General features: G+C 37.0%; 1 protein-coding gene across 1 annotated transcript in view; it reads right to left on the bottom strand.

The window, feature by feature from the left end:
- Nucleotides 1-286: 286 nt before the first annotated feature.
- The window catches only part of TMEM168 (transmembrane protein 168), a 57,143-nt gene continuing 31,683 nt past the window's right edge, over nt 287-25,746 (bottom strand). The window contains exons 3-5 of the mRNA XM_082632439.1: nt 14,005-14,147; nt 11,476-11,750; nt 287-2,294 (exon numbers count right to left, since the gene is read on the bottom strand). Coding sequence (XP_082488565.1) covers nt 1,747-2,294; nt 11,476-11,750; nt 14,005-14,147 — 966 coding nt within the window. The 3' untranslated portion in view covers nt 287-1,746. The remainder of the gene's footprint in view (nt 2,295-11,475; nt 11,751-14,004; nt 14,148-25,746) is intronic.

A 25,746-nucleotide genomic window follows, 5' to 3' on the forward strand; every position in this document is an offset into this window, starting at 1 on the left:
GTGGGATTTTCCCAGATTGGGGCACAAACCCGTGTCCCCTGCATCGGCAGGCGGACTCTCCACCACTGCGCCACCAGGGGAGCCCCTGCTACACTATTTTTGAATAGTAATGAAACACTCTACTATTTCATTTGGATGATGTTTATATAAATATGTAACCAAATATTGGAAAATTTTAAATCAGCCTGCTACTAACCATGAACTCTAATACTTGGACATTTTTTATGACTCTCTCTCTTAATACACTAAAACATTCAATAATTGTTATTCGCACATTATGTGAAAATTTAATTTTTGACAAAATTTTATTCAGAACATTAGGAAAATCATACTCAAAACAGAGAAATAATCAGACTCTATATAACAACGCTGCATAGATAGTGGTATACAAGTTCCCTGACGCTAAGTGACTTCTTCCTAACTAAAACTTCAAGTCACCAGGTAGAAGATGGTAGAGGCATTATTTCCTCTCTCTGAGGCTGGAAAAAATGGCTTTAATGGTGAGACATCACACCATTTAAACAACAAAGATTAGATTATCCCCCAATTTGATTCTATTCCCTTCTTGTTATTTCTCAGAGATGAAAACTTAGACTGTAAGGATTATTGGAAGGGAATAGGAGGTAAACTACCTCTTAGGAGATACCCTGATCCATGCCTGCTTTAATCCAAGAAAACACTGAATTAAGTTTTAAAAATTACAACCACACCATTATGCTTAAGTAAAACTGCCAATATGAATACTTTTTTACAGAATACATTACATGTATACATGAAGAAAAATGACCTGTTTCCAATCCTTTGACCTTCAGTAGAAAAAAGTGTTACCACTAATGGGGATCTGAAAAATAGTTTTCATGACAGAGCATTAACTCTATAGAGATCAAAATCATTTCTCAGTACTGAAAATAGCCTAAATCAATGACAAATGGCTAAATTTCTTAAGATTATTTTTTCAAAGGGAAGACAATTTATTTGGAAGGAATTTGTAGCTGGAAACATTGTTCATTAAGAAAACATTGTTACCCTGAGAAAGACTCTTAAAACTGCCAGTGCTTTCAGAGGCCCCTAACAATGCATGAAGGAGCAATTTGTAGGCTCTAGCTTCTTACAGTTACCTATATGAAGAATGTCTTGACCTAAACAGTGATTTGGGCTTCTCTGTGATATCAATAACAGGTCATAGCCAAGTAACTAAACGTGATGGACTACAAGCAAATTTTGCATTCATTTTAAGCAGACTTCTTCCTTTTCCCTTTTCTAAGAGAGAGCTTGTAATTCTTCAAATGGCCTTGAACTCAAACCTACTGTTCACAAAAAATAATCTTCTGTAAGCAAATTGGTAGTTTTCTTACAATAGTAAACAAATTGTCTGGTTTACATTCTTTAATCTATGCCTAGAAAATAAGGCATTAGTAATTCTTCATTGGCCACTGCAGAGCAGAGTGTCTTCTTTCTAATCAGAGGCATATGCAAACATTCCACAAAGTGCATTGTTATTATTTTTAACATCTCTTATGCATTTACAAAGTCAACATTTGTGACTCCCTATATATTTTTAGTATAAAATAATGCTTATTCCCAACACCTTACATATACCATAATTACTGGAGAAAAGACAAAATGGGAGCAGCTACAGAAGTAACAAGATATTTTTTACAAATAAAAATACAATATGCAAAAAATGGCAAGTTAGTGATAACTGGTAGAATGAACTCTCAACAATATTCCACTTTGGGTTCCAAATTAAGATTTGACAAGTTTGAAGCCTTGTCCTGTGTCCAGCACGGTAGGAAGAAACCAACTCATTTTTAATCTTTTCAAGCACCTAAAACAAGTTTTGCAGATCCAAAAAAGGTTCAGACCACACAACCAATTTGCCAAATGCACTAGTGGATATGTAATACGAGGAAAGTACAACATCCAGTGCTTGGCCACATCGCTTCCCGTTGGCAAATGCAGAGTGTAGTCACTCCATCGTTTTGACACGCCATACACTGCTTTCACTGTGCGTCCCTTTTCAGTCCAGCAGATGTTATTAGTGGAGTTGCAGTTATATTCTACCCAGTCTTTTGTAAAGTCACCCAGCTGCGGTGGGTCAGCTTCTTCAATATCTATTGTTTTTGTCATCTCTGCTCCTTGCACTGCAATATACTGGTCATTGATTTTTCTCACTTCTTTCACCCAGGGGGTTGAATTCTCACTGTCTAATATGATAATAAGGCGGGAACAGAAGGAACCATTCTTTTCTCGCCACCATTCTAAAAGTGTGTCAAGGCGTAGTATGTCTCCACCTGTGAACAACAGAAAGTTCAGTAGAGCAAGAATTTCTGAAGTGTCTAAGAATACTCTTTTGTCTTAAGTGTATTTTAAGTTCTTAAAATATGTAAGAAAAAAAAAAGAGGGAGCCTTTTTTTCAAAGTATCTTTTACAGAAGAATTTTTAAAAACAAAAAACAGACTTTCAGCTTCAGGTAAAAAATCAAAAAAAAAAAAAAACCACCCCCAATCCCCCAATCATCCTGTTATTCACATTAAAGGGATATGCTATGATAAAAAAAGAAAATTATTTTATAAAGTTAAACTTAGTGAAAAAAATTAAAATTATACAGCAAAGCAAATATTCTACATCAGGGGCAGCAAATTATGGCTCGTGGTCAAATCCAGCCTGCCACTTGTTTTGCATAGCCTGAGAGCTAAGAACTGATTTTATATTTTTAAACGGTAAAAAAATTTTTTTTAAGAGCAGAAGTTTGTGACATGTAAAAATTATAGGAAATTTATATTTCGTATTTCTATAAATAACATTCATTTATTTATATTCTGTCTATGGCTGTTTTTATACTACAATGGTAGAGCTAAGTAGTTGCAACAGGGACTTTATGGCCTACCAAGCCAAAAATATCTGGTCATTACAGAAAAAGCTGGCTCACCCCGTTCTACACTTCTGATAAATTAACTTATCTCCTCATATGTAGTTACCTATGAGATGAAAAACACCCTTCCTACCAGTAACAAGAATGAGTTTGGAATGGGTTTATTTTAAAATCAGTTTTATACCTGAACAACAATAAAGGATTAAAAAAAATATACCAGACAGGCCTAAAGTAAATATATTTCTGACTTAGAAATATGTCTTATAGCTAGTATTTACATGTGGTTCATTATGGATGGGTTTCTTTTTGCATTACTTTTGATTTTTAAATATATTGCATTAAAATGTTATCTTCATCATTTAATTTTTAGCACCCTCTTAAATTCTGTGCCCCAAGCAACTGCCATTCTCACCTCACCCTAGTCCTGGCTCTGTCTCAAATGGTATACTAATCCAGTCATTCCAATTCTAGGAATTTACCCTAAGGAAAGGGCAGAAATGCAGACAAAAAATTACATATAAAGCTTATCTTCCCACTGCTATCTAAGATAGTGTAAAATCTGAAACTACTGGGGGAACGGATATAAATTATGGTATAACCTTAAGAGAAGAGTTTTATAATAAATGATATTTATAAAGAAATTTTAATGACAAAAATATCTATGATATTAGAAAAAGCATGACACAGAAGTGTATCTACAAAAATAACAGCAGTAGTTATTTCCGGGTATTTGGATTTCAGGTGGTGTTTGTTATACTTCTTTATATGTTCCAAAATTTTTATGTTGAATATATGTTACTTTTATAATTAGAAAAAAGTTTTAACATGCTATAATTTACTAATACAAGTTCCAACAACCTAACTTCAGAATATGTATTTTTACAAGAGCAATCATGCTCTTTGCTAAACTATCAAAATGACAATGCTGGAGAGATAGAGAATCCTTTAGAATTTGGATTCTATTAATAATATGACCTATATAAGTCAAGGTATATGACATTCTTTATGAATAATTAATATTCTTTTATTCATCAGCCTGCTGTATCTTAGACTGTGACAATGAAAAATTTGTTTCATGAACTGCTCTTACACTCATACCTATCAATCATCTCAGAGACACTATTTTTCACATATTACTAACAAACATATTGCTTCACAAAGACCTCCAGGAGATTTTTTTTTTTTTTTTTTTTTTTTTTTTTTGCGGTACGCAGGCCTCTCACTGTTGTGGCCTCTCCCGTTGTCGAGCACAGGCTCCGGACGCGCAGGCTCAGCGGCCATGGCTCACGGGCCTAGCTGCTTCGTGGCATGTGGGATCTTCCCGGACCGGGGCACAAACCCATGTCCCCTGCATCTGCAGGTGGACTCTCAACCACTGGGCCACCAGGGAAGCCCCAGGAGATATCTTTTTAAATATAATCAAGCTCACTTTTCTTTATGGCCAGTTTTATTAAACTTCTCTGGAGATGACAGGACAACACAGATTACAAGAGTTATTATACAAATTCCATCTGCCACAAAACATCATTGTTCTAACTTGCCTGTATCATCGTTCTAACTTGCCTTCTACAACTATTTCAATAAATATTCTTCAGCACACTCTACACTAATTCTCTTATAAACATGCTCTTTAGATATCAGCAAGAAATTTAAAGCAGTATTAAAGCCCTTTATACTATTTCTCTTCTCTTGTTTTGTTTTTCTCTGCTTTCTCCTATGAATAGTTTCTATGTTGCATTTGGCTTTTGGCCCAGATGCAAAATATTTACATTTATCTCAGATAACAGCCATCTGATTCAAGTAATCTAATTCAAGCCAACAGTTCAAGTAACTGAGACTGCATTTTAAAGACTGTTAACCTGTGATAAACTGCTTTATAGGTTATCTACATTTTTTAATGTATTTCTGTCTCTCTTGTCATTACCATAATTGTTTTTTACCCTCAAACAAAGAGGAAAAAATATCAGGTTCTACATTATGAAGCCCCATAAATGTAAGAAGACTACATATTCTAAGAAGTACTAACAGTAAAGGTATGGGATAAAGGGCACATACAGATTTTCTTTCTCACAGTGATTTCTGGACCTACTCTTAACTTACTGAAGTAAAATCAAGTCGTGATGTTTCCTATTTAGAGGTTTTTAGAAAAATACCTATTGATAAATCTCAGTGCTTAGAGTTCTTTGTCACTTGGCTTGGAATGAATTAAAGCATTTTCTTCAGAGCAGGGGTGTTCAATACTACTTCTGAGATAGAATCAACCTTTGAGGTTTGTTTCAAGCAGGCCAAGGGCAGGAACTGACTGAAAAGAGGACTCATCCACTGAGCCAGGTGCCTCAGGCCGTTTGGGAGTATACAGTTGCTGAATTATTATGGGACAAAACCTAGCCTCCTTGGGAAAGAGAAGTCCTGTCAAGCTATGCTTTCTCCATTTTTTTTTTTCCTATTTTTACAACAAAGACTCTCACAAAGAAAGTTACACATACACGAACAGATCTTCTGGGCTAATGGAATAATTCTATAATGGCTAAACTATTGACATAATTAAAAAAATATTATAAAGATAACATTGTAGAATGTAACTGCTAGACATTTACCTAAAATATAACCCTACTTTAGAGTCTGTCTTCATAAATTATTCCTTATTCATAGTGAATGAAAATTTAAGAACACATTTATGCTATTTATCTTGGTGTCTATTACATTTCCTAAGAAATGAAAAAGCTAATATAAATATCAGTAAACAGAGAAGCAAGAACTACAGTTCTGCAGCCTGTGGGACAAAAACCACCTTCACAGAAAGACAAGATGAAAAGGCAGAGGGCTATGTACCAGATGAAGGAACAAGATAAAACCCCAGAAAAACAACTAAATGAGGTGGAGATAGGCAACCTTCCAGAAAAAGAATTCAGAATAATGACAGTAAAGATGATCCAGGACCTCGGAAAAAGAATGGAGGCAAAGATCAAAAAGATGCAAGAAATGTTTAACAAAGATCAGGAAGAATTAAAGAACAAACAAAAAAACAGAGATGAGCAATACAATAACTGAAATGAAAACTACACTAGAAGGAATCAATAGCAGAATAACTGAGGCAGAAGAACGGATAAGTGACCTGGAAGACAGAATGGTGGAATTCACTGCTATGGAACAGAATAAAGAAAAAAGAATGAAAAGAAAGGAAGACAGCCTAAGAGACCTCTGGGGCAACATTAAACACAACAACATTTGCATTATACAGGTCCCAGAAGGAGAGACAGAGAGAAAGGACCTGAGAAAATATTTGAAGAGATTATGGTCAAAAACTTCCCTAACCTGGGAAAGGAAATAGCCCCCCAAGTCCAGAAAGCGCAGAGTCCCATACAGGATAAAACCAAGGAGAAACACACCGAGACACATAGTAATCAAATTGGCAAAAATTAAAGACAGAAAAAAATTATTGAAAGCAGCAAGGGAAAAATGACAAATAACATACAAGGGAACTCCTGTAAGGTTAACAGCTGATTTCTCAGCAGAAACTCTACAAGCCAGAAGGGAGTGGCATGATATACTTAAAGTGATGAAAGGGAAGAACCTACAACCAAGATTACTCTTCCCAGCAAGGATCTCATTCAGATTCAATGGAGAAATTACAGGCTTTACAGACAAGCAAAAGCTAAGAGAATTCAGCACCAACAAACCAGCTCTACAACAAATGCTAAAGGAACTTCTCTAGGCAGGAAACACAAGAGAAGGAAAAGACCTACAAAAACAAATCCCCCAAAATTAAGAAAATGGTAATAGGAACATACATATCAACAATTATCTTAAATGTAAATGGATTAGATGCTCCAACGAAAAGACACAGACTGGATGAATGGATACAAAAACAAGACCCATATATATGCTGTCTACAAGAGACCCACTTCAGACCTAGGGACACATACAGGCTGAAAGTGAGGGGATGGAAAAAGATATTCCATGCAAATGGAAATCAAAAGAAAGCTGGAGAAGCAATACTCATATCAGATAAAATAGACTTTAAAATAAAGAATGTTACAAGAGACAAGGAAGGACACTACATAATGATCAAGGGATCAATCCAAGAAGATATAACAATTATAAATATATCTGCACCCAACATAGGAGCACCTCAATACATAAGGCAACTGCTAACAGCTATAAAAGAGGAAATCGACAGTAACACAATAACAGAGGGGGACTTTAACACCTCACTGACACCAATGGACAGATCATCCAAACAGAAAATTAATAAGGAAACACCAGCTTTAAATGACACAATAAACCAGATAGATTTAACTGATATTTATAGGACATTCCATCCAAAAACAGCAGAGTACACTTTCTTCTCAAGTGCGCACAGAACATTCTCCAGGATAGATCACATCTTGGGTCACAAATCAAACCTCAGTGAATTTAAGAAAACTGAAATCATATCAAGCTTCTTTTCTGACCACAACACTATGAGATTAGAAATGAATTACAGGGGAAAAAACATAAAAAACACGAACATATGGAGGCTAAACAATATGTTACTAAATAACCAAGAGATCACTGAAGAAATCAAAGAGGAAATAAAAAAAATACCTAGAGACAAATGACGATCCAAAACCTTTTGCATGCAGCAAAAACAGTTCTAAGAGGGAAGATTATAGCTATACAAGCCAACCTCAAGAAACAAGAAAAATCTCAATCTAACCTTACACCTAAAGGAACTAGAGAAAGAACAAACTAAACCCAAAGTTAGCAGAAGGAAAGAAATCATAAAGATCAGAGCAGAAATAAATGAAATAGAAACAAAGAAAACAATAGCAAAGATCAACAAAACTAAAAGCTGGTTCTTTGAGAAGATAAACAAAATTAATAAGCCATTAGCCAGACTCATCAAGAAAAAGAGGGAGAGGACTCAAATCAATAAAATTATAAATGAAAAAGGAGAAGTGACAACAGACACTGCAGAAATACAAAGCATCCTAAGAGACTACTGCAAGCAACACTATGCCAATAAAATGGACAACCTGGAAGAAATGGACAAATTCTTAGAAAGGTATAACCTTCCAAGACTGAACTAGGAAGAAACAGAAAATATGAACAGACCAATCACAAGTAATGAAATTGAAACTGTGATTAAAAATCTTCCAACAAACAAAAGCCCAGGACCAGATGGCTTCACAGGTGAATTCTATCACACATTTAGAGAAAAGCTAACACCCATCCTTCTCAGACACTTCCAAAAAATTGCAGAGGAAGGAAAACTCCCACAACTTGTTCTATGAGGCCACCATCACCCTGATACCAAAATCAGACAAAGATACTACAAAAAAGGAAAAAGAAAATCACTGACCGATATCACTGATGAATGTAGATGCAAAAATCCTCAACAAAATACTAGCAAACAGAATCCAACAACACACTGAAAGGATCATACACCATGATCAAGTGGGATTTATCCCAGAGATGCAAGGATTCTTCAATATATGCAAATCAATGTGATACACCATATTAACAAATTGAAGAAGAAAAACCATATGATCATCTCAATAGATGCAGAAAAAGCTTTTGACAAAATTCAACACCCATTTATGATAAAAACTCTCCAGAAAGTGGGCATAGAGGGAACCTACCTCAACATAATAAATGCCATATATCATAAAGGCAAACCATTCTCAATGGTGAAAACCTGAAAGTATTTCCTCTAAGATCAGGAACAAGACAAGGATGTCCACTCTTACCACTATTATTCAACATAGTTTTGGAAGTCCTAGCCACAGCAATCAGAGAAGAAAAAGAAATAAAAGGAATACAAATTGGAAAAGAAGTAAAACTGTCACTATCTGCAGATGACATGATACTACTATACACAGAGAATCCTAAAGATGGCACCAGAAAACTACTAGAGCTAATCAATGATTTTGGTAAAGTTGCAGGATACAAAATTAATGCACAGAAATCTCCTGCATTCCTATACACTAATGATGAACAATCTGAAAGAGAAATTAAGGAAACACCCCCATTTACCACTGCAACAAAAAGAATAAAATACCTAGGAATAATCCTACCTAGGGAGACAAAAGACCTGTATGCAGAAACTATAAGACACTGATGAAAGAAATTAAAGATGATACAAATAGATGGAGAGATATACCATGTTCTTGGATTGGAAGAATCAATATTGTGAAAATGACTATACTGCCCAAAGCAATCTACAGATTCAATGCAACCCCTCTCAAATTACTAATGGCATTTTTTACAGAACTAGGACAAAAAATCTTAAAATTTGTATGGAGACACAAAAGACCCCGGATAGCCAAAGCATTCTTGAAGGAAAAAAACGGAGCTGGAGGAATCAGACTCCCTGACTTAACACTATACTGCAAAGCTACAGTCATCAAGACAATATGGTACTGGCACAAAAACAGAAATATATATCAATGGAACAGGACAGAAAGCCCAGAGCTAACCACGCACCTAGGGTCAACTAATCTGTGACAAAGGAGGCAAGGATATACAATGGAGAAAAAACAGACTCTTCAATAAGTGGTGCTGGAAAAACTGGACAGCTACATGTAAAAGAATGAAATTAGAACACTCCCTAACAGCATACACAAAAATAAACTAAAAACAAACAAAAAAATCAGTAAACTGAACATCTAGAACTTATTTCCAAAGCCACCTTTTAAAAAATACTTGAGATAAATTTTAAAGGACTTAAGAAAAATGCAAACTTTTGGCAAAATGTTTACATTAAGTAATAAATCCTTCATGGAAATGTATAACATGCTTCTTAAATTACTTTCTTATAAAACTTAAAAATAACTAAGGATATATGCATGGTCACCAAAGTTATGCCTTTTTCGACCCGTTTGCTTAGGGAAGAGGTTATTATTATAAGCACTGCAGTAGTTTTCAATAATCAATCCCTGCTTTTAGGTCTGAAATATATTTCTGTAAAGATTTTTGAACAGACTAGAACTTTTTCTCTTGTGCTCTAAAGTACACAGAATGCTATACTTTACCTGAACTTGAAATAGCCATAAAAATTAAAAAGTTATTTTACACATTGTGTTATTTAAAAAGTATAGGTCAAGTAAATGATTTTATAAACCATTATACTGAAGTAGTTTTAATGTTGACTAGCTTCTTCTATATTACAGTATTTTGAAAATGGGTGAACCATGCATGCTAACAAAAATATCTACTGAACCAGAACATGCCATTTCTCTATCTTCATGGTTTTCACCTTTGGCAGCAACATGGTGCAATAGGGGGAAGATTTTAGGGGTCAGGGAGATCTGGGCTTGAATCATGATTCCATCACTTAGTAGTAGTATGACTATAGATAAGTTATGTAACCACTTTCAGCTTTCATTTCATCCTCTGAAAAATGAAGATGATAGAGGTGATAGTATTTACTTCAAGAAATTTCAAGTGAAGATTAAATCTAATAATGTGTATAAAGTACCAAGCATAGTAGCTGTGCTTCACATGTGCTCAGTAAGTATTAGTTTGCCTTTACTCCTTCTAGACAGCCATTGAGTTATTCAATATTTATTTGCAAAACCAAAAAATTACAAAAATGTATTTATAATAAAACCCTGGCAACCAATCTGGCATGAAATTAGTGAGACCATGATGGTTTGAAATCCTCTCCTTTAACCTTGAGTTTATTTCCTTTCTTCTGGAGTTCTTGTATTGGCGCTCTACCTCTGTCCTTCCATAATACTTTTGTTTTATATTTTTCTTTGATCTGAATATCATTTTCTACTTATATTTTATGATTATTTTATTGTTTGTATTCGTGGTGTAAAACATCTGAAATATTTTATAGAAAAAAGTAGGATATAATTAAATTTAAAAACTATTTCTAATCTAAAATAAGAAATTACCTTTTTTGTGATTCATTCAATGATTTCATCCATCTATCTATATTACTTAAGGATCTCCTACTATATGCCAGACTCTCTTCTGGGCACTAAGCAAGTAATTCATAAAACAAAGCCTTTGACTTACAGGGTCTCATTTCTCCCTTGGCAAGGAGACTTAACATTACCCCTTCTATTTACAGATGAGAGAACTGAAACAGAGAGTAACTTGCCTCAAACAACACTGTTGGGGCAAATGAGGACCAAGCACTGTCCTAAGCACTACTCCAACCATATCATATCACCTGCTGCTTAAAACTATGGTGAGCTTTCTAACATAAATAAAACTGCATATGTGAAGAACTATTGAAATCAGCATCCTGTAACACCTTAAAGACTTAGAAGTATTAGTCAAATAAGCTAATCAGCTTCTGAAAAATGTAACTACATTAAATAATTCTGAAAATACTTCAAAGGAAAACTAATTATAAGTCTCAGATCAAGCAGATTTTTTTCTTCCAATCAACACAAAACATAATTTTCAAAACCTTTAGAGATTACTAAAATTATGCTAAACAAGTATGCCAGAGAAAAGGTAAACAGAACAGTCATATGTATACTTGGTAATCTGTGAAGTGGAAAACTGAGAATCTGGAAACTTAATGTTTCAGTGTGAAGGACAGATTTCCACGAATAGGCGTATTTTTACAATAGTGAAATTGCCAGAGGTGGATTTACCTGCAAGAGCCCACTCTCCTGTACCATGGGTGTGCCCACTGTAATACAAAACATACGTATCATGTCTAGGTCCATCCACAGTCCGAAGTTCAAGGAAAGCTTTCAGTTTGGAATGTAGCGTATCAAAGGACAGGCCACTTGTAGAATAGTCACATCCATAGGTCTCAATCATGTGATATGCAAAAAATCTTTGGATAGCATTGAGCATGCCAGTAGACCTCAAATTTAACTCCTGTACATGTTCTGGTGGAAGAAGTGTTGGCTGACCATCAGGACTGAAGAAGGAGAAAAAAAGATCATTTTAGTGTTTATGAAGTGTTCATTCTATGTCACATTCCTATTCTTCATTTATAATAAATTATCTAAGAATCATAAGTGGCTAATTAAATGGCAGGAATTTTTTTAAGAAAAACATCTTTCCTAAATTTTTACAGTGCTAAGAATTAAGCTTGGAAAATCAAAGCCTAGTTTCTAAAAATTATATTTCTTATCAATAAAACTGGAAGCTGGGAGAATATCTCCAAATGTAGATAGTATGACTCTTCATTCTTTATTCATATCTTCTTACCAAATGACAGATATTAAACAAAACTTTAAAAAGCAAGACTGTACTAATTCTACCCCCAAAATGTTTCAAGAATACCTGGGTGGGGACAATAATGAAAGCACTTTTTTCTTGAGAAAAAAATTTTAACAAAATATGGAAACAATATTTTAAATTATATGTTTAATTTCTGTGTTGAAAAAGACAGTCTTTATAAAGTTGTGTTCAAGTTTTACTAACTTAAGGTACATAAATGATAGAACTTACCTTTTAATAAATGACATTTTAAAACAATTATTATGGACTTCTCTGGTGGCGCAGTGGTTAAGAATCCGCCTGCCAATGCAGGGGACATGAGTTCGAGCCCTGGTCTGGGAATATCCCACATGCCGCGGATCAACTAAGCCCATGTGCCACAATTACTGAGCCTGCACTCTAGAGCCCGTGAGCCACAACTACTGAAGCCCGTGCACCTAGAGCCCATGCTCTGCAACGAGAGAAGCCACTGCAATGAGAAGCCCGCACACTGTAACAAAGAGTAGCCCCTGCTCGCCGCAACAAGAGAAAGCCCACGTGCAGCAACGAAGACCCAATGCAGCCAAAAATAAATACATAAAATAAATAAATTTATTAAAAAAATTATTACTATTTAGGTCCACTGCCTTATATACTACTGAATACTAACTGAAGACTTAGACCTGATCCTGGAATACATGTAAAATGTAAAATGGTACTTTAGTAAAGATAATAAACCAAGTCTTAAAACTAGCAGAATCAAATCAATATTGAGGGAGAAAAAAATCATAACTCTTATCCAGAAGAGATTTCTAGTAGAAATTTTGAAAACTTTATATTTTGCTTCGTGTATTATCAATACTATTCTATTAATTCTATGTTTTCATTAAAAGAACAAAACATTTTGTCCCATATTTGTATCATTTAACAGCCACAAAACAGCAAAAGAATAAAGCAATGCATAATCAAAAATTGTAATAGAATAAAAATCTAACTGTGCAAATTACTATTTCCACATATTCTTCCTGCAGAGTTGTCACATCTTACTTTATGTGATCCTTCTAAATGTATTTCTTTTACTTCTCATGAGAATCTTCAACTTATATATCAAGTCTTTAATATGGAGGAAATATTTACTACAAAGAGTCTACTTTGTGTTTTTATGTCAAATATTTGACATCAGATAAGAACTTCATTTCAAGCCCTCTCCCACCCCTGGCCAAGGAAAGTATGATGACTGTTAAGTCAACAGAATTCATTAATGGCAAGGAACTATTTTTTTCTACTTCAAAGGTACTTAACTACAAAAGAAAAACTAAAATTTGGCAATATTTACAGACTGAAACAGATTTGCCATACATTTGGGGTCAAAAATATTTCCAAATAAGACTACAATCAAATACTTGACTTCACTGCCAATGTTTTTGAATTCGTGGTATTTGTATGACATTTTCTAGTAGTGTTTTTACATTTATAGTCTCATTAGCTCCTCATAACATTTCTCTATACGGGCAGAATGGTATTGTTTGCATTTTAGATAAAGACACTGAGGTCCAGAGAAGTTATGATCTGCCTAAAGTAACAGAACTAGAATTTAGGACACTGAGGTCCAGTGTACATTCTATTATACTTCACCATGTTGTTTCACATTTTCTTAAACAAGATATCCCTCTCTAAAGAAAGGGTAGGAACTTTACTTAGAAAATCCATTCATATTTTATGATTTTTAGCTAAAATATAAGCTAATCACATTTATCAAAAATAAAATTTTAATGGAACCCTTAAGATTATATTATTACTCAGAGTAGATAAAGGTTTTTAAACATTTGGGATAAATGGAAAATAAAAAAGCAAGAGTATTATACTTTGAGAATATTATAGTTTTGAAAAACTGAGCTATAATCTTATACCAATATTAGCAAAATATTAAGAGTCAAGTAGCTATTACTTATTATACTAGGTTACTGTACCTGCAGAAGTTGGTGGGAATCACAATAGCATATCCAACAGATGTTCCTCCTAAGCAGTTACCCAATTCATGGAAGAGGCCATGAGCCATAGATTCCAATGGCAAAACAATCAGAAACATGCTCAAGAAGATTCCATTTGCTGGCTAAAAAAAATTTAAAACAGCATGTTTACATAGAGTGTGTGACTGAACTTATATATGTGTATATGCATATATATTTACATAAATGCATATTCATTTTTTGCCTCTACTTCCAAAAGGATAAAAAGGATAATTAATGACCTAAAAACCGTTATAAGTTGAAAGAGGCAAGTGTATACATGGATGAGCAATGAACCCTAAATTTATCTCTAAGCTCCTTGGAAGTCATGGCAAAACAAATACAGCACACCGCATTTTTATGATATGCTGTATTTTTATGATGGGATGTCAAATAACATCCCACTCAAACTAAAAAACAAAACAAAAATATAACCACATCCTTGATATGACAGAGAAAAAGCCAGAAAACAAATCCTTTCCTGTTAAAACCCACATGCTCTAAATCATTTTACAAATAACACACTCATTTACTTTATTAGAAAAGGTACTTTAGAAAGGGCTTTTTTTCCCCTGTGAAATGTCCAGAAATTAAGAGAAAATCTTAAACTGTAAGCTCCTTAAAGCTATCAAAATGAATTCCATTCTTAAATTAAACTTATAACAAACTTTTCCTTTGAAAAGCTCTAGACTATAAATTCAAAACTGTAAAAAAAAGTGTGTATATATATATATATATATACACACTTTTTTTTACAGTTTTGAATTTATAGTCTAGAGCTTTTCAAAGGAAAAGTTTGTTATAAGTTTAATTTATATATATATATATATATATAAAAGACATATATATATATATGTCTTTTATATATATATATATATATATATACATTTATATATATATAAAAGACATATAATGAAGACATTTAAGCAGCCTAAAAACAGAATGGAAAAAGGGAGGCAGGAGACATATTAAGAGAAGACAAGATTTAAGTAGTATTTGCAATTAAAAGAAACAAACAAACAAAAAATTAAAGGACCCATTTAAATGACAAGGAAAGGAAGGATAAGTCACTCAGAACTGATCTATATTTTTACAATATGGATAGTATCCCACATTTTTTGTGTTGCTACTGCACATATTACACAGTTATGTGTCTATGTGCATGAATACAGTTTTCTAACACTAAGAAGTGGTTCATTTGATCGGAATTTCAATAAAAAATAAAGTTGACTCCGATAATGGAAAAATGGATATAATGCCCTATTTTTGGTACATTCTGTGTTATCAATTACATAAATAATACAGTACATGCTCAATTTAGAAACAATAGAAAATACAAATGACTAAAACTATGATTAGAATAATTCCAAGTACCATCATCCACACACAGCTAACTTTTTAAAATATGTTCAGACATCATACAATATATATAAATATTCACAAATATTTTAGTTTCTTACCAGAGTGCAATGATATATAATGTTCTGCAAACTTTTAAATATGTTAAAGCCCATTAATGTAATTCTAAATCATTTGTAAATACCAAATGGCATTACTATCATATTTATAAAATTTTAATTAGCTGATTTCCTATTTGTTGTATTTAGATTCCTTTTAATTTTCCCCTATGATAAACAAAACCAGAATAAGTATGGAGTTCTCTGATTATTACTTATGTTAAATACCTTTGATCATTTTGGTTTCATCTTTGGTGAAGCATTTTGCCATGGGGCTGCCTTTCTGTCACTGATTTACAGTTTTATTTTGCTCTCAGTATATTTTAGATAAAAGCCTTTAGTTGGATACAAACAGATGGAGAGATATACCATGTTCCTGGATTGGAAGAATCAACATTGTGAAAATGACTATTCTACCCAAAAGCAATCTACAGATTCAATGCAATCCCTATAAAATTACCAATGGCATTTCTCACAGAACTAGAACAAAAAATTTTACAATTTGTATGGAAACACAAAAGACCCCAGTAACTAAAGCAATCTTGAGAAAGAAAAAGGGAGCTGGAGGAATCAGCCTCCCTGACTTCAGATGATACTACAAAGCTACAGTAATCAAGATAGTATGGTACTGGCACAAAAAACAGAAATATAGCTCAATGGAACAGGATAGAAAGCCCAAAGATAAACCCATGCACCTATATGACAAAGGAGGCAAGAATATACAATGGAGAAAAGACAGCCTCTTCGATAAGTGGCACTGGGAACACTAGACAGCTACATGTAAAAGAATGAAATTAGAGCACTTCCTAACACCATACACAAAAATAAACTCAAAATGGATTAAAGACCTAAATGTAAGGCCAGACAGTATAAAACTCTTAGGGAAAAACACAGGCAGAACACTCTAGGACATAAATCACAGCAAGATCCTTTTGACCCACCTTCTAGAGAAATGGAAATAAAAACAAAAATAAACAAATGGGACCTAATGAAACTTAAAAGCTTTTGCACAGCAAAGGAAACCATAAACAAGATGAAAAGACAACCCTCAGAATGGGAGAAAATATTTGCAAATGAAGCAACTGAGAAAGGATTAATCTCCGAAATATACAAGCTGCTCATATAGCTCAATATCATTAAAAAAAAAACCTAATCCAAAAATGAGCACAAGACCTAAATGGACATTTCTCCAAAGAAGACATCTACAGATTGCTAACAAACACATGAAAAGATGCTCAACATCATTAATCATTAGAGAAACGCAAATGAAAACCACAATGAGGTATCACCTCACACCAGTCAGAATGGTCATTATCAAAAAATCTAGAAACAATAAATGCTGGAGAGGGTGTGGAGAAAAGGGAACCTTCCTGCACTGTTGGCAGGAATGTAAGTTGATACAGCCACTATGGAGAACAGTATGGAGGTTCCTTAAAAAACTAAAAATAGAACTATCATATGACCCAGCAATCCCACTACTGGGCATATACCCTGAGAAAACCATAATTCAAAAAGAGACATGTACCACATGTTCACTGCAGCATATTTACAAAAGCCAGGACATGGAAGAAACCTAAGTGTCCATCGACAGATGAATGGTAAAGAAGATATGGCACATATATACAATGGAATATTACTCAGCCATAAAAAGGAGTGAAACTGAGTTATTCGTAGTGAGGTGGATAGACCTAGAGTCTGTCACACAGAGTGAAGTAAGTCAGAAAGAGAAAAACAAATACTGTATGCTAATGTATATATATGGAATCTAGAAAAATGGTACTGATGAACCTAGTGGCAGGGCAGGAATAAAGACGCAGACGTAGAGAATGGACCTGAGGACATGGGGAGGGGGAAGGGTAAGCTGGGACGAAGTAAGAGAGTGGCATGGACTTATATATACTACCAAATGTAAAACAGATAGCTAGTGGGAAGCAGCCACATAGCACAGGGAGATCAGCTCGGTGCTTTGTGATAACCTAGAGAGGTGGGATAGGGAGTGTGGGAGGGAGGCTCCAGAGGGAGGGGATATGGGTAATATGTATACATATAGGTGATTCACTTTGTTGTACAGCAGAAACTAACACAACATTGTAAAGCAATTAATTAATGTAAAGTAATTAAGTAATGTAAAGCAATTACTCCAATAAAGATGTATATAAAAAAAGTCTTTAGTTCGTTGTACTGCAAATACCTTTCCCTCTCTGTGACTCTGTTAATGCTGTTTTTTCCTTAACATAAGTTCTTAAGTGTAACGTAGTCATTTTGTGTCTTGTTAAATCTTCTCCACCTACCTAAAAGTCAAGAAGGTATTGTACATTATCATCTAAAGGCTTTGTTGTTTTGCACTTTGCTTTTAGGTCTATAATCCAAATGTAGTTATTTTTATAATAACAGTCCAAATAAAGTTTTTTGTGTGAACACCCAATTATCTAATTATTAATTATTGAAAATCTCAACCATTCCACATTACTGTGCCATCTTTGTCATAAATCAAGTATTCTGATATCTACTTTTATACCCTTATGTTCCACTGGCCAATGTGTCTATCCTTTCAAATATTTCCTTTTGCCTACATTTCCTCCTTCCTTTCTGGGACTCCAGCAAAACACAGATGATATCTGTCTGTATCCTCAATGAGTCTTATCCTTTTCTCTGTATAGCATTTTCTCTATTTTTCCTCTTTAAGCTCCTTCTTTCATAGCTTCATCTGAACTATATTTTCCAGTTCACTAATGCTCACTTCTCATTTGTCTAATGTGTTAAACTAGCACATTGAATGCATTTCAGATATTTTATTTTCTGATTCTAAAACTTGTCTAGTTCTTTTTCAAAGCTGCCTTGTCACTATCTTATAATTTCTAACTTCCTACCATTATGTACTATCTTTGCTTTTTTTTCAACTTGCTAAGTATGATGGCTTTCTTTGTTTGATAATTCCAATATCTCAAGACTTTTTGGTCTGCCTATTGTCTGTTGGTTCTGCTGCTTCTTGCTCTCAATGCCATGTGAGTGTGTGTGTGTGTGTGTATCTGGTTATATTTATGAGCTGAACACTATATGCAAAAAAACTATTATATGATTAATTTCGGACCTAGGATAATTATACCTTCTCCAAGAGGATGTTTGTTTCTTCCAGGATGCTGGGGGTTATTAACAGTCTACATATTTTAATCCAGGTTTGACCACTTAATCCAGGTTAGATCACTAATAGGATACAATGTCAGGAGGCAAATTCGTTAAAGGACGTAATGTACATATTAAAAAATATATTTCCGCTATAAACACCATTTCTTTTCATACAACTTATGTATGTCCAAGAGAATTTACATAGTTTGTATATTGGTTGGGTTAATGATAACTGTATCAGTGAGAACAATTACCCTTTTTAAACATAGCTTACAACTTAAAAGATGGAACAATTCTCACAACTATTACTACAGCAACTTCAACTGCTTTTTCAGTTAACTCTTAGGTTTAATGGGTAATCATCTTATCTACAAATATTGATAATTTCATTACTTTCTTTTCAATTCCTATACCTTCTATTACATATGTTGCTCCATTATAATAGAAAATGCTTTGATCAATTAAACCCTTATTCACATAAAAGTGGATAGGGAACTTTTAGATATGGATGGCCAACTGTACTACACCATAAATATAAGGGACTTGAGCAACTGCAAATTTTGGTATTCACAGGGGGTACTGGAACCAATCCCCTGTGGATACCGAGGGAGGACTGTACATTCAAATTATGTCAGCCATTTATATAAAATAATTATTGGTGGGGTGATCAACATGGTGAAGGAGTAGGACAAGGCACCTTCCCCCCACAAAAACATTAAAAACACATCTACAAGTGGAACGATTCACATAGAACATTTACTGAACACTGGCAGAAGACCTCATACTGCCCAAAGGGCAAGAAAACCTCCATGTAACAGGGGAGGACAAAAGGAAAACGAAAAAGAAATTGGGACAGGGCCTGCACCCCAGGGAGGGAGCTGTGAATGAGAAAAGGTTCCTGAATTCTGGGGAGTCCCCTCACTGGTAGGGAAATCAGCCTGGATGGAGGGGAGCTTTGGAGCCTAGGAGGAGAATGCAGCAACAGGTTTGCAGAAGGCAAAACAATCACCTACACAGAAGGTCATCACTGCCACCCTGTGCTCCCCCACCTGAGATGCTCAGCTGTTGGTGAGGGTGGGGGCTAGTTGCTGAAGTACAGGCTTCAGGGGTCAGACCCAGGGAAGGGACCAGGGTTGGCTGCATGGAGACAGCCTGAACAGGCTGGACTGTGGCAACAGAGGGGTTACTCAGAAGAACCCAGGGCCTGCCACAGAGGCAAGGTGCCATTGTTGGGGGGTGCAGGGGGAGAGGGGTGGAACCACCATTAAGAGCTCCTTTCCCTGTGAGTGCTCCCAGGCAACAGGACACTGCCCACAGGAGCTGTTGGTGGGACGGGGGGTGTACAAGTCATCACCGCCATCCTGGGCTCCAGAGGTGGGCACAGGCCACTGCTATGAGACCTAAAAGCAGGCTGCCCTCACTATCCCAGGAGTGCATGGATAGTAGCCGCCCATAGGAGACCCCCAAGCAGGTGCCAAGCCCTGCCCCCACTGTCCTGTGAGTGCACAAGGGCCGCTGAACCCGCACACCCCACATAAAAAGGTAAAGGCCAGCACACACTGAGGAAAGAGACAGCAAGCATCCAAACTAAAAGCAGCCCCTCTATTTTGGAAAAGATGGTGGAGTAGAAGGACTTGAACCCCCCTCCTGCCATAAAAATACCAAAATCACAACTAACTGCTGAACAACCAACAACAAAAAAAGACTGGAACCTAACAAAAACGATATTTTACATCCAAAGACAAAGAAAAATCCACAAGATGATGGGAGGAGTGCTTTTGTGACATAATCAAATCCCATACCTGCCAGGTGAACAACCCACAAACTGGAAAATTATACTGCAGAGGTTCTCCCACAAGAGTGAAAGTCCCGAGCCCCATGTCCGGCTCCCCAGCCTGAGGGTCTGGCATCAGGAGGAGGAACCCCCAGAGCATTTGGCTTTGAAGGCCAGCAGGGCTTGAGTGCAGGAGCTCCAGAGGATTGGGGGAAACACAGACTCCACTCTTGGAGGGTACACACAGGTTTTACATACACTGGGACCCAGCACAAAGCAGTAATTCCATAGGAACCTGGGCTGGACCTACCTATGAGACTTGGAGGATCTCTGGCAGAGATGGGGGTCAGCTGTGGTTAAATAGTGGGGAGGGGGAGCAAGAACACTGATGGCAGAGGCCCCAGAGAATATTGATCAGCATGAGCTCTCCCAGAGGTCATCGCCAGTTTGGTATCAAGACCTAGTCCTACCCAACAGCCTACAGGCTCCAGTGCCAGAATGCCTCAGGCCAAACAACCATCAGGATAGGAACACAGCCCCATCCATCAGCAGACAATGTGCCTAAAGCTGTACTGAGCTCACAGCAACCTCTAAGCACACCCCTTGACATGGTCCTGCCCAGTAGAAGGACAAGACCCAGTTCCACCCACCAGTGGGCAGGCACCAATCCCTCCCACGAGGAAGCCTGCAAAAGCCACAGGCCCAACCTTACCCAGCAGGGGGCAGACATCAGAAGTAAGAGGAGCTATGATCCTGCAGCCAGTGGAAAGGAGACCACAAACACAGAAAGTTAGACAAAATAAGAAGGCAGAGAAATATACACCAGACAAAGGAATGAGATTAAAAAAAAAAACCCATAAGAACAACCAAATGAAGAGGAGATAAGCAACCTACCTGAAAAAGAATTTAGAGTAATGATAGTACAGATGATCCAACATCTCAGAAAAAGAATGGAGGTACAGATTAAGAAGATACAAGAGATGTTTAACAAAGAACTAGAAGATTTAAAGAACAGAGATGAACAATACGATAACTGAAATGAAAAATACACTAGAAGGAATCAATAGCAGAATAATTGAGGCAGAAGAACGAGTAAGTGAGCTGGAAGACAGAATGGTGGAAATCACTGCCACAGAGCAGAATAAAGAAAAAAGAATGGACTTCCGGGTAAGATGGCGGAAGAGTAAGACGCGGAGATCACCTTCCACCCCACGGATACACCAGAAATACAGCTACACGTGGAACAACTCCTACAGAACACCTACTGAACGCTGGCATAAGACCCCAGACCTCCCAAAAGGCAAGAAACTCCCCACATACCTGGGTAGGGCAAAGCGGAGAGATCCCCACACAGAGGATCGGTGCCGAGCGGCACTCACCAGCCCGAGAGGCTTGTCTGCTCGCCCGCCGGGGCGCGCAGTGCTGGAAGCTGAGGCTCGGGCTTTGGTCAGAGCGCAGAGAGAGGACTGGGGCTGGCGGCGAGAACTCAGCGTGAAGGGGGCTAATGTGCCACAGCTAGCCGGCAGGGAGTCCGGGAAAACTCTGGAGCTGCTGAAGAGGCAAGAGACTTTTTCTTCCCTCTTGGTTTCCTGGTGCGCGAGGAGAGGGGATTAAGAGCGCTGCTTAAAGGGGCTCCACAGACGGGCGCGAGTCGCGACTGAAAGCGCGGAGCCCAGTGACGGGCGTGGGACGCTGGGGCTGCTGCTGCTGCCGCCAAGAAGCCTGTGTGCGAGCGCAGGTCACTGCCCACACTGCCCTTCCGGGAGCCTGTGCAGCCCGCCACAGCCGGGGTCCCGGGATCCAGGGGCGGCTTCCCTGGGAGAACGCACGGCGCGCCTCGGGCTGGTGCAACGTCACGCCGACCTCTGCCGCTGCAGGCTCGCCCCGCACTCCGTGCCCCTCCCTCCCGCTCGGCCTGAGTGAGCCAGAGTCCCCGAAGAGGCTGCTCCTTTAACCCTGTCCTGTCTGAGCGAAGAACAGACGCCCTCCGGCGACCTACACGCAGAGGCGGGGCCAAATCCAAAGCTGAGACCCAGGAGCTGTGAGAACAAAGAAGAGAAAGGGAAACCTCTCCCAGCAGCCTCAGAAGCAGCGGATTAAAGCTCCACAATCAACTTGATGTACCCTGCATCTGTGGAATACATGAATAGACAACACATCATCCCAAATTGAGGAGCCGAGAGTCAGTGCTGTGCCTCTGAGGTGGGAGAGCCAACTTCAGGACACTGGTCCACAAGAGACCTCCCAGCTCCACATAATATCAAACGGCAAAAATCTTCCAGAGATCTCCATCTCAACACCAGCACCCAGCTTCACTCAACGACCAGCAAGCTACAGTGCTGGACACCCTATGCCAAACAACTAGCAAGACAGGAACACAACGCCACCCATTAGCAGAGAGGTGGCCTAAAATCATAAAAAGTCCGCAGACACCCCAAAACACACCACCAGACGTGGACCTGCCCACCAGAAAGACAAGATCCAGCCTCATCCACCAGAACACAGGCACTAGTCCCCTCCACCAGGAAGCCTACACAACCCACTAAACCAACCTTAGCCACTGGGGACAGACACCAAAAACAACGGGAACTACGAACCTGCAGCCTGCAAAAAGGAGACCCCAAACACAGTAACATAAGCAAAATGAGAAGACAGAAAAACACACAGCAGGAGAAGGAGCAAGATAAAAACCCACCAGATCTAACAAATGAAGAGGTAATAGGCAGTCTACCTGAAAAAGAATTCAGAATAATGATGGTAAAGATGATCCAAGATTCTATTTCCCAGATCCAAAATCTTGGAAATAGAATAGACAAAATGCAAGAAACAGTTAACAAGGACCTAGAAGAACTAAAGATGAATCAAGCATCGATTAAAAACACAATACATGAAATAAAAAATACTCTAGACGGGAACAATAGCAGAATAACAGAGGCAGAAGAACGGATAAGTGAGGTGGAAGATAAAATAGTGGAAATAACTGCTGCAGAGCAAAATAAAGAAAAAAGAATGAAAAGAACAGAGGACAGTCTCAGAGACCTCTGGGACAACATTAAACGCACCAACATTCGAATTATAGGGGTTCCAGAAGAAGAAGAGAAAAAGAAAGGGACTGAGAAAATATTTGAAGAGATTATAGTTGAAAACTTCCCTAATATGGGAAAGGAAATAGTTAATCAAGTCCAGGAGGCACAGAGAGTCCCATACAGAATAAATCCAAGGAGAAATACGCCAAGACACATATTAATCAAACTGTCAAAAATTAAACACAAAGAAATCCTATTAAAAGCAGCAAGGCAAAAACAACAAATAACACACAAGGGAATCCCCATCAGGATAACAGCTGATCTCTCAGCAGAAACTCTACAAGCCAGAAGGGAGTGGCAGGACATAATTAAAGTGATGAAGGAGAAAAACCTGCAACCAAGATTACTCTACCCAGCAAGGATCTCATTCAGATTTGATGGAGAAATTAAAACCTTCACAGACAAGCAAAAGCTGAGAGAGTTCAGCACCACCAAACCAGCTTTACAACAAATGCTAAAGGAACTTCTCTAGGCAAGAAACACAACAGAAGTAAAAGACCTACAATAACGAACCCAAAACAATTAAGAAAATGGGAATAGGAACATACATATCAACAATTATCTTAAATGTAAATGGATTAGATGCTCCAACCAAAAGACACAGACTGGATGAATGGATACAAAAACAAGACCCATATATATGCTGTCTACAAGAGACCCACTTCAGACCTAGAGACACATACAGACTGAAAGTAAGGGGATGGAAAAAGATATTCCATGCAAATGGAAATCAAAAGAAAGCTGGAGTAGCAATTCTCATATCAGACAAAATAGACTTTAAAATAAAGACTACTAGAAGAGACAAAGAAGGACACTACCTAATGATCAAGGGATCGATCCAAGAAGAAGATATAACAATTGTAAATATTTATGCACCCAACATAGGAGCACCTCAATACATAAGGCAAATACTAACAGCCATAAAAGGAGAAATCGACAGTAACACAATCATAGTAGGGGATTTTAACACCCCACTTTCACCAATGGACAGATCATCCAAAATGAAAATAAATAAGGAAACACAAGCTTTAAATGATACATTAAACAAGATGGACTTAATTGATATTTATAGGACATTCCATCCAAAAACAACAGAATACACATTTTTCTCAAGTGCTCATGGAACATTCTCCAGGATAGATCATATCTTGGGTCACAAATCAAGCCTTGGTAAATTTAAGAAAATTGAAATTGTATCAAGTGTCTTTTCTGACCACAATGCTATGAGACTAGATATCAATTACAGGAAAAGAGCTGTAAAAAATACAAACACATGGAGGCTAAACAATACACTACTTAATAACGAAGTGATCACTGAAGAAATCAAAGAGAAAATTAAAAAATACCTAGAAACAAATGACAATGGAGACACGACAACCCAAAACCTATGGGATGCAGCAAAAGCAGTTCTAAGAGGGATGTTTATAGCAATACAATCCCACCTTAAGAAACAGGAAACATCTCGAATAAACAACCTAACCTTGCACCTAAAGCAATTAGAGAAAGAAGAACAAAAAACCCCCAAAGTTAGCAGAAGGAAAGAAATCATAAAAATCAGATCAGAAATAAATGAAAAAGAAATGAAGGAAACGATAGCAAAGATCAATAAAACTAAAAGCTGGTTCTTTGAGAAGATAAACAAAATTGATAAACCATTACCCAGACTCATCAAGAATAAAAGGGAGAAGACTCAAATCAATAGAATTAGAAATGAAAAAGGAGAAGTAACAACTGACACTGCAGAAATACAAAAGATCATGAGAGATTACTATAAGCAACTCTATGCCAATAAAATGGACAACCTGGAAGAAATGGACAAATTCTTAGAAATGCACAACCTGCCGAGACTGAACCAGGAAGAAATAGAAAATATGAACAGACCAATCACAAGCACTGAAATTGAAACTGTGATAAAAAATCTTCCAACAAACAAAAGCCCAGGACCAGATGGCTTCACAGGCGAATTCTATCAAGCATTTAGAGAAGAGCTAACACCTATCTTTCTGAAACTCTTCCAAAATATAGCAAAGGGAGGAACACTCCCAAACTCATTCTACGAGGCCACCATCACCTTGATACCAAAACCAGACAAGGATGTCACAAAGAAAGAAAACTACAGGCCAATATCACTGATGAACATAGATGCAAAAATCCTCAACAAAATACTAGCAAACAGAATCCAACAGCACATTAAAAGGATCATACACCATGATCAAGTGGGGTTTATTCCAGGAATGCAAGGATTCTTCAATATACGCAA

This window comes from Mesoplodon mirus, assembly GCF_964341445.2.
Source record: "Mesoplodon mirus genome assembly, chromosome: 9".
Taxonomy (NCBI): Eukaryota; Metazoa; Chordata; class Mammalia; order Artiodactyla; family Ziphiidae; genus Mesoplodon; species Mesoplodon mirus.